This window comes from Hermetia illucens, chromosome 6 (assembly GCF_905115235.1).
Source record: "Hermetia illucens chromosome 6, iHerIll2.2.curated.20191125, whole genome shotgun sequence".
NCBI lineage: Eukaryota > Metazoa > Arthropoda > Insecta > Diptera > Stratiomyidae > Hermetia > Hermetia illucens.
The window spans coordinates 25,117,966-25,136,589 of record NC_051854.1 but is presented as its reverse complement, the minus strand read 5'-3'; the positions used below and the strand labels follow the sequence as shown (position 1 = coordinate 25,136,589).

At 42.8% G+C, this 18,624-nt stretch overlaps 1 protein-coding gene across 1 annotated transcript in view; it reads right to left on the bottom strand.

The window, feature by feature from the left end:
• Window positions 1-18,624, bottom strand: part of LOC119659599 (neurofilament heavy polypeptide-like) — a 43,417-nt gene that overhangs the window by 7,002 nt on the left and 17,791 nt on the right. Inside the window, exons 2-3 of the mRNA XM_038067767.1 lie at window positions 12,641-12,862; window positions 11,886-12,585 (exon numbers count right to left, since the gene is read on the bottom strand). Of these exons, the coding sequence (XP_037923695.1) occupies window positions 11,886-12,585; window positions 12,641-12,862 (922 nt within the window). The remainder of the gene's footprint in view (window positions 1-11,885; window positions 12,586-12,640; window positions 12,863-18,624) is intronic.

The window sequence follows — 18,624 nt, the reverse complement described above, 5'->3', positions numbered from 1 at the left end:
AAGAGTCATGTGCAGCAAACTGTTACCCATAATTGAAGGCAGCAACAACTTGTCAGTCTCCGCTGTGTTGTCATTGAATGTCAAAAAGGCATCCAACTCCACCATCTGAAACCGAATTAAAGGCGCATTGACTTGGAAATAGCAGGTGTCCTTGGATATTTTGTGACGCTTGAATGGAGTGTGGACTCCAAAGGGAAACGGATCCTGGAAATAGTGGCGAGATCCAAACACTACAACAGTATCCCGGTGCTCAGGCTGCGAAGCAAATATTCCCGACGCCACCTTAACATTCGTATCACTGGTGTCGCCCGTCTACGCGTGGCGAGTTCTGCAACTCTGGATAAACGTGACCATTGGGAGATTCGCCGAAGCAGTGTCATGCTAAAGGACCCTTGCGGGATTTTGATAACACTGCTACTGACACTGTTATGAGCCTTGCAACGATAGGTAGCGTGTGGGGGGGCTTCCATTACCCCAAAGAGCACTCACCAGTGAAAAGTTTTCTTTTGATTTGTGGTCGCAGGAATTAACAACCAGGGGAGGTAGTGTCATAAGCTCAGCCGTTTGGCACAGCGTTTCAATCCCCAGGAAGCGGCAATGCGTTACAATGACAGAGCAGAGATCAGTTGCGACAAATACAAGCAAAGCGCGGTGCAGAAAGCACCTGGTCTCCCGGGCGAATGGGGACCCAGGGGGACAAGTACTGACGTTGTCCCCATTTTTCTCTACAAAAGAGTTGGAAGTGTACAAATTTATTTCCCACCATAGACGAATCCTATTGCTCGACACATTCATCTTGTTTGAAGATTGATATTTTCCCTTACGAGTGGGAAATGGCGAGGCTGGCAGGTTCATAGCGACCATTTTTATACTTGATACCAACCGGGAAAGTGCTCGAAAAGCTCGTCAGAAGTAGAGCTGGCGAGGAGGTATCCCCAAGACATTGGGTCCAATGCAGGGAGGGCCACGGTGGATTCTGTCATAGAGGCTGTGGATGTGGTTCATCATACTGGGACATACGGCCACCAAACTCGACGAGTAGTGACTCTTAATGTTAGAAATGCCTTCAATTCCGTCAGATGTGCAGATTAGAAAATTATCTGACAAATCGCTCCTTGAACGATAGGATTCCAGAAATCCAGCTCTGTGATACTCCCGACCTGATCTCCATCTTCCTTTGGCCTGCCATGGATCGAAAAACTTGCGCATCGGACGCACGCAATTTTCGGTGTCATGCCTTTTTCGAAACAGAAAGAACTGAGGAGAGGACTCCTCACTTATAATTTATTCTAATTAAGCATTTCTAATAAGTTGTAAATAAATTCATAAAAAACGAATAATAAGCAAACAAATACAATTACAATACAAGTTTCAGAACAGGGAGCGGTCTCTCAAATAATTCCTTAATATCCAAAAGATTTAACCTGCTCCTCTCCTCAAATGCGATATATTGATGGTCGCTTTCCGAGAAATTTCTCGGATTGCCATTATATCCCAAATTGAACAATGTGCCTCGACCACACGCACCATTGCTACTTGTTTGCAGATGTCTTTCGTTCTCTTTTTGGTCTCCCAAGAGACCTACAATCCTCCTTTACTGTTCGGTGTCACACGTTCCTAGGCCGTTTGACCCGACGGCCACCCTATGATCATGCATTGCATTGAATGGCATGGTCAAGGGAGTTGTTATTTTCTTAAAGAATGACGTACCTATTGGCACTTCAGTCTTCTATCGGCACTTGGCCCATATTGCAACGTAGTTTTTTCATTCGAAATTATGCCGGCCAATGCTAGCATGTTAGACAAATCGATCGATGTCCTCAGTGTCGCACCCATTAATTAAGATAGGGTACCGAGATCGTTGATTTTGTGACTATTCATTCCGACTCTATGAACAATTTGATATCGATGCAATGCTCATCAATATTTTACAAGGAGCTGTTCAAAAAGTCTCCGTTTAGAGCAGTGACCTCTCACCGCCAAACCACAGAACCAGGGTAGGTTGATTTCTGGATTTGAGGCTCTCCGGAGGTTCTCAAACAATGCGCGTTCAATGAAGAAACTATAGAAGTTGCAGAAAGGCGCAAAATCCTCGGCATTATCATTACCGTCTCCAAAGCTACTCCCCATTCTACGAGTATGTCCGGCAAGTTGTTATTAGAGCCTAACATGACATTTAGGCCACCCATCACGATCGCAATATCATCTTTAAGGCATAGTCACACAAGGCGGTTTCATCCACCGGGAGAGTCGCAGACAAGCCAACTTGTCTGTCGAAACCCACGGCGGTGGCTGCCCGGAGCGGCGTCGCTGCTACGATAGTGGCGGAGGAATACAACTAAGTCTGTGGTTATGAATTAATGCTGCCGCACAGAGCGGAGCGTGCACGGTGGAAGTCCCTATGAGGTAATCATTCGAACGGGCTCTCGAGCTTCCTACAAGAAGCAAAACGAATCAACTTTAAACAATTTTTTATTCCAATTCAATCTGTTTTCGATTTTTGCGGAAGATAAATAAAATCGTTTCCTGAATCATATTCAATTGCTTATAGAAATCTTCCTCTTCTGTAGGGAAAATCTTTGGTGCGGAATACTATTATTGAGATGTTCTTTATTTCGGGGCGAAAGTCAGTATTTTGTTCGACCCCAATTCCCTAGACATAAGTACGCAACTTACATAAGCGATAAGCATCAGTCCAGCACTTGATTTCCGCTCACTTCCAGCAAGTTTACCAGAATACAACAATACAGTGCCGCAAGGAGGAAGGAAGTGTTCCCTGGAATCCCATCACTTTAGATCATTTAACCATTTTAATTCCCAGCCTATACCATTAGAATTCTTGCTAAAGTTGAAGCAAGCAGACCTTGGGAGAGCTTGATATCGTCGTGAAAGTGCATTCACACATGGATTATACCAAAAACCAAAAGATACCGTTGAAAGCAATGGATCGATCCTTCGTCGAGGCATGGATGCCATTATCATCCCGGCTTAATAGCAACTACTATTAGCTCAAACGGAGAAAACTGAACGATAGGAAGATGGGCAGAGAGAAATTTGTTGGGTTCGTAGCGATGAACACAGTTCGAAGTAGTGCACATCTCATTGCGGGGAAAACGTAAAATGTGGAAGAAGCAGTAAATATCCAAATCATTAAATCTTCATCAAAACTAAAGAAATATTTTTTGTTGAATTGGTTACAGGTCGCTTGCACAACAGTGGAACTGTTCTGGTCGATTCATTCTCCTTGCGTTTTCACGCTGTAAGATCTGGATACTGCAGCTGCCATTTTATTTTTTATTTAAATTTAATGTAATCTTGAATTTTTAATTCTAAGGACGCAATAAATAAGCATATAAAAGTTTATGCCGATAGCTTTCATATTTTATTTTTTGACAATTTTAAAATGATATCCTTTATTAGACATTTAACACTAGTACAGCCCTTAAAGTAGGTGTGACAGCAAGTTGAATATAAAGAGCCGCTATATCTTAAAATTAACACGAATCCGTGAGCACTGTCTACAAAGTTATTGTGAACATGGCAACCATGGACAAGCACTACGTCTAATGACCTGTACATGATGAAAGTAATAGCAAACATTTGCCAATGGCAAGAGGCTAAACTTCATCTTTTATTTAAACAGGATACTTTCTCGTCTCCAATTTCGAGAAGTAACTAAAGAACATCTACAAGTATGAAGATAAGGATGCGAGTTTGAACGGAATTCCAAATGCAACTCTCCAACTGGCTGTCAAAGCCAGGCCCGGTTCGATTACCAGTAGGGTAGGTATCAGTGGCCGCTCCGAGGATCCCAATTAGCACTGCTGTTATGAGCAAGGAGGCAGAGTCCAGCCGGCTCAGATCTTCAGAGCCAGCCCGTAGCATTCACGAATGAAAGCAGCTCTCCCACCCTGCAGCTAGAAATCTCTCTGAAGTCCCTAAAGAATAGTTTACCTAGTGTCCGTAGCCCCCTCTTCTGGATCACTAGTACTCACCCTAGCCGGCCTCCTTCCCAACCTCTTGGGCATCCCTCGGTTTAATAAATTTAAAACCAAGCTCAATCATACCCAAAACTAAAATTGGCTTTTAACTCTCAGGCACCTACGATATTAGTTTGTACTTTCAGTACGCTTTCAAGCAGAAGGCATTGAAAAGCTGGAGAAAGCATTGGATGCGATTGGCGACAAGCCGGCTATTATCGGCATCGATGCCAATGCTACCTCACCTATGTGGGACCCGATTTGCGCCAGGAGAACGCAGAACAACCGAAAAATAGTTAGAGGGAGGAAAATGGAAGAAGGTATTGCGAACAGAGGAGGCTTGGTTGTTCTCAATAAAACAAATGAGCTTCCAACTTACAAGACGAACATACTCTTCACCGAGCTCGCACAACCCAACAGGAAGTCTCGGTTCAATGCCAAGAAGGCAAAGTGTGAAAAGTTCAAACTGAGGAGTGCAGGAAATCGCGCTCGCAATGAAAACTTTGCAACAAGCGCGGAAGCGCTGGCAGAAATTATGCAAACACGCATAATAAACGCAAGCGAAAAAGCCATCCCTCGGAAACAAATAAGAAATGGCAAAATACCAGGCTGAAATGAGGAAATTTCAAGGCTAAAGAAAGGGTTCAACAAAGCTAGAAGAAAACTAGAAAAGGCTAGAAATACAGCCAACTGAGATGATAGCTTGAGAGACTTCAGACTCCGGCGCAACGCACGAACTGAGAAAATCCAGATTGGAAAGCTGAAGGAAATTCATTACTAAAGTAGGAGACGCAAATCCGTGACCGCCCACATCTATTGAAGTTGAGAAGGGAACGACGGAAAACTAGGACACAGCTAAAGCCATGCTGGCAGGCTTCTCCCCTGATGACAAACCACAAGAGGACCGAATCAACGTGCTCTTAGGGAGTCAATCAGGACCACGATAGAAGATCGTGGTGGAAATAAAGCGGAAGCTGAGAGGCCATTCGAAATTGCAGAACTGGAAATTGCAGCCAAATGATTTCGGAATGGTAAGACGCCAGGAGCTGACCAAATCGAAGTGGAATTCCTTAAAAGAGCGATCGATGCGATCCCACAACAGATGCTGGGAGTGTATAACCAGTGACTGCAGGAGCAAGTTTTCCCTGCGATATAGAAAGTGAGATCGATTCGAGCGATCTATAAGGGGGAGGGAAAAGATATGGCAGAGGTGAAGTCATGCAAGACAATATGTTTGCTCCCGTTGGTTGGCAAATTGCTGGAAAGGCTCATCCTTAACAGGCTGAAATATTTTCTTGACGCGACAGTTTGGATTGCAATTGCCTTTGACATTGAAGGAGCCTTCGACTATCTTGGGTGGCCAGCGGTTCTTAAGAAGTTGGAAAGAAGGAACTGCGCACCTGCGCTCTATGGGCTAATCTTCAGCTATCTACGAGACCGAAGGGTAGTTATGGAAGACAATTTCGAGAGAGAAGAAAAAAAGAGTTAGCAAAGACTGCTCGCTCGTCCCGACTTTGTAGCATCTTGTCCTTGACCAACTAAGACAGCAAGCTCTCATCCTCATCGAGGGCAGAAGTCGGAGTGAAATTGAAGACATTGACCGCAACGCCACAGACAATATTGCCTGGTAATCCAGTGATGTTAGGCTTACACTATCAGCGAGGAAAACGCAGGCAATCCTCCTGAAAGGGAAATTGTCCAGGAGGCCACAGCCGAAAGTGTAGAGCAACACTACTCAAATGAATGGATGATGAAAATGAATTGGATGATAACCAATCATTATACAAGCCAATTTCTAATAGGAAATCGTGACTTCAAGTGAAAGTTAAGGCAATTCCAGCTCAGCACAAGCAGTCGCGGCGACTGCGGAAGCATAGGAGACTTCACTTCACGTGCTATATGAATGCCCGGTTTATGATAAAGAAATGACTGGCTGGTAAATGCGAGCACGGCTGAACTTGGAACATGACCAGTGTAATCGCAGGAACTTGTTTCGCAGAAACTGTTTTCTGCATTTGAAAATGTTTGGAGGGAGATGCTAAAAACCAAAAAAGCTTCCGGTGCAATGCCCCTTGTGCACGACCAAAGGACATAGGGAAACATTAGAGGGCTGGGGGATCTCAAACTTCCAAATTGCCCAAAAGGTCATGGGTAAATAAAAAATTCTGGGGATATCATAACCAAAGCAATTCCCCTGCGATTACAATATTCGCCTTTGAGACTGGGAAGTTGGATGTTTTAATCATAATCTTCATCTGGGGAAATGCCTCTGGCCTAAACCATTAAGACGATTTGGGGGGATCCGAACGCAGAGAAATAGCTTGACCTTTTTAGTATAGGGAAAACACACACGGATAATTAAAATATTCAGCTTATGCAACTAAGGGGGATTTCGTGCCTGTAGACTACAAAACAGGTCAGCACGGTGATGAAATACTGGGAAAATGGTTCAGGATTGAACTCTGTATCCCAAATGCTTAGCAGAAGAAAAATAGGGCCAAAGGGAAATACTCTATAGGAGATGAAATAGGGGGATAAGGAAATAGAATGGGAAAAGAGAGACGGAGACTCGGATAGCCCACGAGGCGAGCATTGTCAAAAGCTCGGTTGTTGACACAACAGCAAAGTTTGCGGCAATTAGCCCATGTAGACCTCGGAGATGCGCTTCCTCAATCTACTAGATAAGCCCTAAAAGCTGTCGAACGGATGATCGCACCGGTCTCAGAGGAATCTGGAGCAAACGGGAACATCGGGGTTGAGTGTGGTCCACTCGCAACATTGCGCGAAGGTCAACGTTGGACTCGTGGTGGTTGTAGTGTTAAACAAGTCGAAGAGGTAGTCACATCCCTCGGTGAGAAACTTGTAAAGACGCATCTTTGCAAGAAATCTACCATCTGGTAAACCCAGAAAACAGGCCATCCCAAAAGGGAGGGGGTACGGCCTAACGGCTCAGGCACTCTAATGGCACCGTGCAGTAGACACAGACTCAGAAGGAAAAACGGTGAGAGATTGGAGAAGAAGAATGACAGCGGACTCTTAAAGTTCTACAAGATCATTTGTTGGAAGATTTCTTTTAAATTTCTTTCTGCTTTTGCTTACCTCTAATTTATAGTTTAAATAAAATAAATATTTTAAGAAAATATCAAGTCGTTTTTGAGTTTTTAGTAACCGATGCCTTTGCACCGAAAACGTGAAAAAATTTGTGAGTAACTATATATCCAAGCAATCCTAGGAGAACGGATTGGGAATCCTACGCAACGCACTTGAGCAACAACATTGCCCACCTTCAAGGGAGCGGTGACATCAGGAGCGAACTTGAACTAGAAACAGTGGTGGAAAACCTCAACACAGTCGTTGTTGACGCATATGAGCCTAGCTGTCCAGCTAAGAGAGTTAAGTCATCAAGAGATGTACCATGGTGGAACAGGAACCTGACCAAAATGAAAACAGAGGCACGAAAACTCTTCAACCGGGGACTGGCAGAAGTACAAAAACGCACTGACTGTGTATAGCAACGTGGTCAGGGAAGCGAAACGGAACAACTTCAGGGAATTCTGTGAAGGGATCGAACAGATCACAGAAGCAACCAAGCTATACGAGGCTGTAGCCACAGACGGGGGAATATCCTCTGTCTGTTTGAAGAAGATGGGACATTTACCGACAATGAGGGGGACAGAGTACACTTGCTTCTCAGAACTCATTTCCCGGCGGCGACAACATTCTGTCTGACACCCCAACAAAGAAAACGGAAGAAAGAAGAACTGAAAACTAGCAAAGGAGGTATGCTCAGAAACTAGGTTAAGGAGTAGATGGCATTTTCCCAGCACTAATCCAGAGACCTAGGAATTATCTTAGAGTCTATTCTGAGGGTGGGAGGGGGAGCATAGCACTGGGATACATACCAAGGGCATGGAGACGGGCAAAAGTGATCTTTATTCCAAAAGCGGATAAAAAGGATCCTTTTCATCCTAAAGCTTTCAGACCAATTTGCCTAACATCGTTCGCACTTAGAACGGTGGAGAAGGTCATAGACAACTATATTAGAACTAGCGTTCTAAAGCATAATCCCCTTCATCACTGTCAACACGCTTACCGGGCAGGACAGTCAACTAAAACTGCTCTGTATAAGCTGTATAAGCTTCCATAGAAACAAAAGAAATAGCACTGTGCGCGTTTTTGGATATCGAAGGAGCATTCGACAACACATCGTACACAGAGATACAAGATGCCCTGAGCCGCAAGGGAGTGGGAAACACCCTGGCATTCTGGATGGGCAAAATGCTAAAAAGCAGGGAAAGAGAAGTACCGACAGGTACAAATTCTATTGTCATGAACACTACTCAAGGCTGTCCGCAGGACGGGGTACTATCGCCGCTGATGGAGTATGGTAGTGGACGAACTCCTGGACGTGCTAGCAAATACTGGAATACAATTCCAGGGCTACGCGGAGACATTGTTTTAATCTGTAGGGGCAAATATGAAGATAGCCTATGTGATAGAATCAAAACTGGACTAAGGGTTACTAGTGCCTGATGCAGAAAGGTGGGACTGCGGATCAACCCAACCAAAACCACCATAATACCATTCACTAGGAGGCGTAAGCTTGATCACTTGAGAGCCATAACATTACGTGATATGGAGGTGAAACGAGAAACAGAGTTTAAATATTTGGGAATTACGCTAGGCCAAAAATTACTCTGGAAGACCCATGTCGGAAAGCCACGAGGGCTCTGATGACTTGTAGATCTATAACAGGAAAAAAAATGGGGGTTACAACCCGAAGATTCTACTTTGGATACATACTCCAATAGTAAGGCCAATGATTACCTATGGAGCGGTAATCTGGGCAGAAAGAACCGAACTTAGCACACAAGCCAGGAAATTACATAAGCTCCAAAGGCTGGCTTCCGTGTGTATCAGTGGGGCAATGAGGACATGCCCAACGGCATCCCTGGAGGTCCTTCTGGGATTAACCCCTCTCCATCTGCACATACAGATGCAGGTAAGGAGGGCAATATTTAGGATGGCCGGTAGTATCAGTGCCTAAATCGTAGGAAGATTGATATTCTTTCTAGACGGTATCCCGAATTACTGATACCAAGGGATAACATGACAACGAGGTTTCACTTCGATAAGAAGTTTGTAACAAGTTGGAGTAACAAGGCAAACTGGAAGAGCGTGGCTGCGACATACGGCTTAAACCAGCAACTGATTACTTGGTACACTGACGGACCCCTCACAGCAGAAGGAGCGGGTGCCGGTGTCATTGGTCCAAGAAAATGTACTTTGAGCCAATAGGCAGGTACACTAGCATATTCCAGGCGAAAATATACGCCATAGACAAATGTGCCTCCTTTAATCTGCAAAGGAGCTACAGGGGGCAGAACAAAGCTATTCTCACCGATAGCCAAGCAGCGATCAAGGCACCAAGGTCCAACCAGGTGAACTCTAAACTGGTGTGGGAATGCCTTGAGAGACTGAATACACTCGGCTCGTCCAACAAGGTCTGGATACTTTGAGTTCCAGGCCATACTGGGTTGGAAGGCAACGAGGGAGGGGACCAACTAGCCAAGAAGGGAGCAGGGACGCCTTTACACGGGCCAAAACCCTTCTGTGGAATCGGAAACGGTTTCATGGCTATGAATCTAAGAAGTGAAGAAGAACGGTTGAGGGAACTATACTGGGCGGGCCTACCAGCCATGGAACAGTCCAGGGTGCTTATTGGGGGATACGAACCCATGCGGACAAAGGATTGGTTAAACCTAACCAAAAAGAACCTCCGAATAATAGTGGGAATTCTCACTGGTCATTGTCGGCTGAACTATCACCTAGGGAAGCTAGGGATATCTACAGACCTGCCTGCAGGTTTTGTGCGGAGTATGACGAAACCTCTATACACGTCCTGGGACAGTGTCCGGCACTTGTGCAAAGTAGGTCGAGGCATCTAGGAGAACACTTAATACCAGATGCAAAACTGAAAGATCTGGAAGTAGGGAACATACTAAAGTTCCTGACGGTTATAGGCTTGCTTGAGATACTATGATCAATAGATACACTATAACCAGTAAAAGGGCACAATATTTCTTTAAAAACGCGGTGCGACTTTCCCTTAACAGAATAATAATAACCTCGTACCACGTATCTGACTGCCGATTATCTCGACTTTCAACAAAAGCATTGGCGTAACACAACTTGAGCTGTTACTAGGGAATCATTGCTAACAGAAGAAATCATCTCAACATTCTGATATAATAAGAATCACAAACGTGAAATTGCAAAACATCAAATCGCTAGTGCTCAAAAAGAAAATTATTTCAAAATGATTGTAGCGATAAAACGCAGTTTGGCCCTCGACTTCAGTTAAAAAAAAAATCCAAATATTTTGGACCCTTCATTGTGACTAAAGTTCGGGGTACAATTGACGCAAATAAGCGTGAGACCATTCCGTCTGAAATATTGAATCAATTCCATGCAATGCAATTGTATGATACGCATGAATTAATTGTATCGCAAGACCCTAGCTCTGCCGCTATTTGGACCCGAAAATTTCTATAGAACTGGAAATGTGTTTGTAGCCGTGATGCTTTGAAATGAGAAGACACGTCTGGGGGAACTATACTGACCGAAATTACCAGGAATGGAAAAATTCAAGGTGCTCATGGGCAGGATTATTTAAACTTCACAGCACCCCTGCTGATTTCCCAAAAAGATCCACCTTTCGCGCAACCCTCTTCCTTCACTCGCGACAACGAATAATACGATAATTGCATTATGAGAACATCGAGGCAAAGTGCGCGAGGAAACTCAATTAAATTCACTTTTTTTAACAGAGGATGCGAAACGTGAACTTTCACGAAAACACTTTAAATAGAATCAACCACATTTGAGCATCAAACAAGAGCTAGTCATGTAAAGTGCATAAATAACACGAGAATTCCCGCCCCGGGATAAAAAGGAAATGATACATATGATGTGGTACGACAAAGGATTCATGACCGCCCGAAAACAAAAAGACCTGGGCAGAGTGCATGAAGCGATGGGCATAGTATCAGTTTCTCGCATCCGCGTTGGATGAATCGGTGAATACCCGAATTCTAGGAGCCGGAAATTTAACGTCGAAGAAAGCAAGACAGGAAAACAAACAATTTGGGCCATCGATAGAAATAGGACTTGACCTTTAAGGCGTTAATAAGTATGGGAAAATAATAAATTAAATTATTAAATATTTATTTTGTGTATACTTCGCAAAGAAGCAACCATGAAAAGATAAATGAAGCAGCCCAAATGGCTTTATAATAGGCAAAAATAATGAACATTCGCATTTTGTTTCAATGGAGCAATTCGAAAACATGATGTATAAACTACCCTGCAATGGGGAACGAAACGCAAGGGTGATTACCAGTGACTTCAAATTATGGCCGTACCAAAAAACATAAGGCGTAAAATTTATTGTAAGTTTTGCGTAGTTCGACTAAAACCCCAACCAAAAAAGACATTTTTTTTTGCTGTTATCAATGAAGCGCAGTATCCCCAGAGCCATATTTAAAATCCGAATTTACATTCAGTACTTAGAGGCGTTTCTTTTTCAACTCCTTACAGAATTTTAAAACACTCCACGGGGTTTCTTTAGAGTAAAGAGTCGTTATTTTGAAGACTTCAAAATTGCAGATCGTGACATATTTTAAAAAATTAAAAACAAGTAAAAATAGAAAACCGAAAATCTAAAAGAAGATGTAATATATAATAAACTGCAGCATTTTGGCTAACCTAGCCCCAATCCATATTTTTCAGAATATAAAAATCGAATCCACTTATCAAAAACGGTATTAAAATAATAAAATGTGGACAATTTCACAACTGTTAGCTTAGTGTTGATATAAAAGTAAAATAATAATCAATACTCACTACAAATGTCATTTTCTGTTTTACTTTCATCCGCATTTTCAATCTCAGATACAACAGGTTCAGATGAGTCACCATCATCGATAATATGCGTTTCAGAGACTGAATTTTCATGCAAATTCCCTTCCGGGGTCTGTTGTTGATGCTCCACCTGTGATGGTTCTACTTCAACGTCATTTGAGTCGTCACTCACTATTACTTGTTGATTATTTTCTGCCGCATTTTGTACAGGTTGCGCCGGTAACGACTCCTCTTCAGCTTCAATAACAATAGGTTCTGATGCAGGAGCTGTTGCTGGTGTCGCTGAATCGACCTCCATTAATTCAATTGTTTCAACTGGAGCTTCATCAGGAACAGCTGTTTCGACTTGTTCTACCACTGGTGTTGTGCTTTCAATAGCGGCTGCAGGAGCGGCATCAGTTTCAGAATTTTCTTTCACTTCTGGGTCAGCACTTGTCTCCTCGGCAGCCGTTGATTCTTCGGCTGCTATGCTATCTGTGTGTGGTGGTTCTTCTGGGGGATTGACTTTTGAATCGGTTTCAGATGTTTCTTCTGATTTTGGTTCAGGAGCAACGTCTTCCTTGTTATTGGGAGTTGTTGAGGCGACTTCGGCATTTTCTTTATTACAGTTTTCCTGTACTGGCTTTTCTTCTTCTTTTGCGTCCTCCGACTCTGATTTTTTAGTTGGTGTTGTTGGTTCGTCCTAGTAAAAGACTGCATTGAAATTGGGGAAAATATATATGAAGTGACCAACTTACAGCTTCATGGGAATCATTCTTTTTCGGACGCCCTCGACGAGGCGTCGTTGTCCGGGCTTTCTTGGCTGGCGGTGGTGTAGCAGGTGTTGCAGGAGCTGACCCACGCGTGCTTGAGCGTGTTTTTCGCCCGCCTTCAACATCCAGTGTCCCACCCATATTTTTTATTAATTCTTCGCTTTCGCGTTGTGCGCGCGATACGCGTTTTGATGGCGTTCTTTTGGTCTAAAATAAAAAAATCCAAGATTATAGAACATTACCTTTAAAAATTGCAAAGTATTCAAATTTTGAACAAGGAAAAGCAAGCAGAGGGGTTGATGGCGGAGCAGATATCTTTAGTAATTGTCAGTGAGAAAAGAGATGGGTGTTTTTCCACCCAGCCTTCACAGTCTCTTCAAAAATTAACAATGCTCGAGATCTCCGTTGCTTTATTATGTCAATATCCCGGTGCTTGAAGGAAGCACGCGGTGCTACAATATCCAGAAGGCAACTGCCCCAAGCAACCAAATTATTGATGGAACAACAAAATATAAACTTTGCCAGCCAGAGGCTTAGGGGAAAGCCCGATAGCGGCGATCAAGAGGAGACGCAAATACAACAGCGAGGCCGCTCAAATGAGGCTATTTGCAAGAGTAAAAATAATTGCTTCAGCTAGTTATGCGGCCATGCTCGTATAAACCCGTGCACAGTGGGGCCTACAAAGTGGTAATGAAAAGGCTAAGGTCACGTCAAGCTACCTGCTTGTGCCGTCTAAAAGAAATTTTTGCCACTCAAAATAACGGCAAACGATGGTGCAATCAGCTAATCATAACAGACTGCTACCCATCGTCGAAAGCAACAGTAGAATTTCAGAGAGTCAGTATGGATTTTGGCGCACCTGCTCTACGAAGGATGAAATAAACATTGCGGCAAATCTGGCAAAAGACCCGCTAGGTACTGCTGCTGGGCCGTGTTGGCACTGGATGTCAAAAATATATTCAATTCCGCTAACTGGAACCACATTAAAGGGGCGTTAGCTGGCATAGATGTTCCCGGCGAATTTGGTCAAGAATTACCTCTCAGAGAAGAATTTCTTATACAGTGCAGATGGACACCCCAAAGAGTATATCGTCACAACAGGGATACCGCAGCACTGAGTACTGGATCACCTCCAGTGGAATCTCAATGTGGTGCTTGCTTTTCCCGTTTTGGCTGTGAGAATTATAGCAAAGCATCCAAAAAATTTAGAGATCTAGGTGACGAAGATAGTGAGGGGTGACATCCTGGCTAGAAATAGTTGAGTTGATTTTGGGGGCTGAAAAAAACGGAAGCAGTTTTGATAACAAACCATAGAAAGAACACTGTGAAAGTGAAAATCGGTGGGCATACAGACGTGTTAAACTCTCTTCTCAAATACCTCGGGGCGATGATTTATGGCCAACTGAGATTTAAGGAACACTCAGAATATGCATGTCAAAAAGCAAAATAGGGTGAACTAAAATACTGTTGAAGGTTGCTTCTAGCCGGAGTGATGCAACCTATTTTTCTGCATCCCCTGTGCAGAGCGAGGTGCTTACATGAGAGTTTGGGGCGCTTTTAGAATCATATCAGATCAAAAAATATTGGTAGTGGCAGGAATGGTCCGAGTTTACATTCTGATGAAAGAAATTAGTGTGCTGTGTCATGTAAGACGTATAGGGCGCACACACAGCGCAAGAATGCGACAAGGTCAGAGTGGTATGATCTCTGGAAACACAAATGAGACGAGCCTACGCAGGATCGCTGAACGCACGTACTCATTTCCGTGAGCAGAAAAACGACGCTGGTGAGATCAGAGGGTTTTTTGTGCGAATTTTACACGCGCCCAATCTAGCTCCGAGATTCGCGTTGAGTTGTAGCGGACGTGTCTTTCTAAGATTTTAATATTTTATTTGCGTTTGTTTTTGTTTTGGTAGTTTGGTTATGAGGCTGTTGATAATGAACAAGGTCAAGATTAACCTGCTCGGACAATGAAATCAAGTAATATATTCTCGAAAATCCTCGTTCTGAAACCGAAACCTGTTTCGTGGCGTCTAAGGCTACCAATTGTTTAGATTCGGAAGTGTTCAAACGAAGCACTACTCTACCAAGAACACCAATAACAAAGCGAAGAACGATGAAAAAAGGTCGCTGGCCCAGTGAACGATTTCAATACCCAGCACATCTATTCAAGAGGCACTTCAGAATTAGAAAATCATGGATTTAAGATCTCCTCCGGCAAAGAGAAAGCTGAAGGAAGCTCAATAAATGCTAAAAGTTAAACAATGTGGAAAACGAGTAATCCGGCCAAAACTCATCGAGCACAAAGCTTTGATCAGGAATAACTACCAGTCAGCTTTCAACATTGCGGGGGCCATTACTGTTCTTTATAATATCAATTAACATCAAATCGCGCAGCCATCGACAACTGAAGGAATACGAGACAAAGTAAGGAACCTTAGTCAACAGGCGCCTAAAAAGGAAAAAAGGCGTTCTGGCTGATCAAACATACGAAACTAAAAATTCAGAATAGGGAAAGCATGTGCCCCAAGAACAAATGGTGACTAGCGAAGCAAAACCCAATGGGTGGGGTGGTGGCACCAGAGGAAGGAGAGAAGGAACAAGATGAGTAACCATGAAAAGAAACTTTGCAGGAACGGTATGAAGAGGAGGAAAGCTAGGAAATGACTGAGGGAGGGAAGTCGAGTAATGAGAGTTTAGAGAAAAGAATATTATGGTCAACGATATCAAAGGCTTTGGAGAAGTCAGTGTAAATAGCATGTACCTCTTGTCGTGAATTAAAGCATTTAGCAACGAAGTTGGTAAAGACCAGAAGATTTACAGCCGTGGATCCATGTTTCACGAAATCATGCTGGCTTTTGACAATGAGGCAACCGAAGTGGGCGATCAACCAGTCATTGGCTTATCTTTCCAGAATTTTAGAGCAAGAAGAGAGAAGAGAAATGGGGCAATAATTCACAGGAAGAGAAGGGTCTCCGCTCTTGAGGATAGATGTTTTCTACAGTTAAGAACTTCTACAGATGTTAGGAAGCCCATCGGAGCCAGGACCGACATTAGGGTCAAGATTACAAATGAGGAATTCAACCAAGGAAGGCATAAAGAGAGGAATGGGCAGAGACACGGAGCAGTCTGCAGTTAGAAAAAGCGTAGAGGGTGGAGGGGTCGAGCGAAAAAAACACTGAAGAGATGCAGAGAAGGTCGCAAAATTGTTGTGGGGAGTTGGCAGTGGAGTCAGCAAAACTGATATAAGAAGGGAGCAATTGAGTGGATCACAAATACGACGTTACTTTTTCCCCAACCCAATATATTTAACTGTCGCCATATATTGACAAAATACGACATTTCTTTTTCCCCGACCCAATATATGTATCCAATTGAAAGACTATGTTTTTAACCTCCAGCAAGAAAATTTATCGTACGCGACCCACTAGAAAGATCAAAATCGAATCGAAGCGGAATGTCACCAAGATGTCAGGAACCCAGAAAAAGGATCTCATATTTGAGCTGAAAAAATCCAGCTGTGAAAACCTGACGGCTTTCGTATCCAAGTTATCAAGTCACTTGCCGAGAACGTCGCAGTATGTTGGGCCTTGAAACCATAGTTAAATTTGGAGGAATTTAAAGAAGAATCAAAACGGTAGCAATACGACTGCCAGTGTAGACAGCACAGAAGTTGTTAGCCTTAGGAAAGTTCGAGGGGTAGTTGCGGTCTAGGAGAACAGATCACATTAACGGGGTTTGCCAAATACCTTATCTTCGGTCACTTCGTGAAGGCATGCATAAGTAGTATTGATTACCCCGATCGATGTAGTTGTGGGGAGAAAAGGCATGTTGCCAAGGAATGGAATGACTGGATAAACGGCAGTGATAAACGCCTGGAATTCAGAAGAACGTTATCAGCAATGAAAACGTTAATTCAAATAACCCCAATAATTGCAAGGTTGATCTTGTATTTGTAATACAAGATGAAGATTGTCAGAAGTGAAACTTAAAGAAACATTGACGATGGTGTATTGGAAAAAAATTTTACTGGTGGAGCGACGAAATAACCAAAATCGAAAGGAACGTCAGGAGATCACGGAGATGTGGTTAGACGAGCCTAATAAGGCAAGCACCTTCACGAATATAGCCTTGCATGTAACGCATCAAAGCATGTGACATATCCACGGCTAGGAGATGCACATTCTCCAGTAAAAGACCAAACTACTAATGTAATAGTGAAATGGTCAACCTGCCATAAAACGATTCGGTAGGAGGTAGGATCGATCAGGGATAAAATTGCATGCTTTTAAGAAGGGTATCCAGCGAAGTAAGAGGGAATACTTTAGGCAGGTTTGCTCAGAGACGGACGTACACCCTTAGCGAAAAGCTTACAAAATGTCTGATGGAATGATTCAGAGGCCGTTTATCTCCCTAGATCACGAGATCACCAGATCCTTGAACAAAAGGTATCCCATTAATCTTAAAATTATTGGTTATCACTTCTTTTCTAGATGGAACTATCGCATATTCTTTCAGATAACACAAAGCAAAAAATTGCCTATGACACAAGGAGCGGAGGGACATCCTTGGGATTGTGTAGAAGAGTCAATCATTTGCGTTTCCTGTTCACTCCTTAGGAAAGTATAGGCCATCCAGACAGTCAAGAGTGTGTTTCAATATCACCATCATCACATTTACGCTGTGCAAGTGACAAAATCATAGCCGCGAAATAAAGACGAACATAGACATCCATGATGAACGAGATTCGAACCCAGAGCAGCGAGATTGAGAGTTTGACGCTGTATCCAATCGGTTCAGCCGTTTCCGAGTAAATCGGCTGTGACAGACAGACATTGAATCGATTTTAATAAGGTTTTTTTTCACACAAAACCTTAAAAAGAGCTGGAAAGAAGTGGATTCTTCATGACTGAAATCTTAATATTTGCATACATCTGATTTGCATGGCTTAGGATCCAATAAATTCGAAATTGGTTAACACTAATTGCCGAATTTCCATGAAACTTGGCATGCGTATGTGCGATACTGCCCTCTACGTCATCCTCCTTGGATGAAATTAAAGAGGGGTTTTTAGTCAACTTCTAAAAATTAATAATATACTATTAGTAAGTTTATTTGAGCAGATATCGGAGTGGGACATATTTTGAGGCCTAGATTTCATATAAGTGTTTACATAAAACATTCAAAAGGGCTGGAGAGTAGATTTTTCAAAGAAGAAACTCTAATATTTCACACGGACGTCAATTATTCTAGCTAATTGTGACGTCAGCATCTTATTTGCATGGCGTTAGTCGCATTAAATTTAAGTGAAATTAATACGTTTGAATTGCTATAACTTTGGTAGTAATAACCGAATTTCCATGAAACTTGGCATTATTATGGACGATTGTGTTCTCTATGCTGCTGTTTGATACTCCTGGGAAGAACTTAAGGGGGGCTTTCCAGGCAACTTCAAAAAGCTGGTATTATACTATCGGAATGGGACATATTGGTAAGCCTAAATTTCATTAAAACACAACATACTGTTTTTTTTTCAGATTTTTGGTTTGGGTAATTTCCGAAAATGGGTCCTGTCTCATTTTAAGTGTGCAAATTTTGATTCCTTACTCGCGCCTTTTACAATTCACCCCAAAACTAATATCAGCTTCGGAAAGCACCAATCGATACCTTCCATTTGATACCCCAAACGACTATATCGACAGAAAAATTTGTTTAAATACCCTCTTTCCATATATGGGAAGCCCCCCTTTTAACTCCACCTAAATTTATGTCACTCACTGTATGCGTTGGATTTCATAGTTCCTATCTGTACACCACTGTTTCATTCGGATCAGTGTAACCGTTTTGGAGAAAATTGCATGTGACAGACAGACAGGCAGACAATGTACCGATTTTAATAAGATGTTGTTCTACACAAAACCTTAAAAATATCTCCGGAAGTTGATGATTTAAAACAACGAATTTCTGTC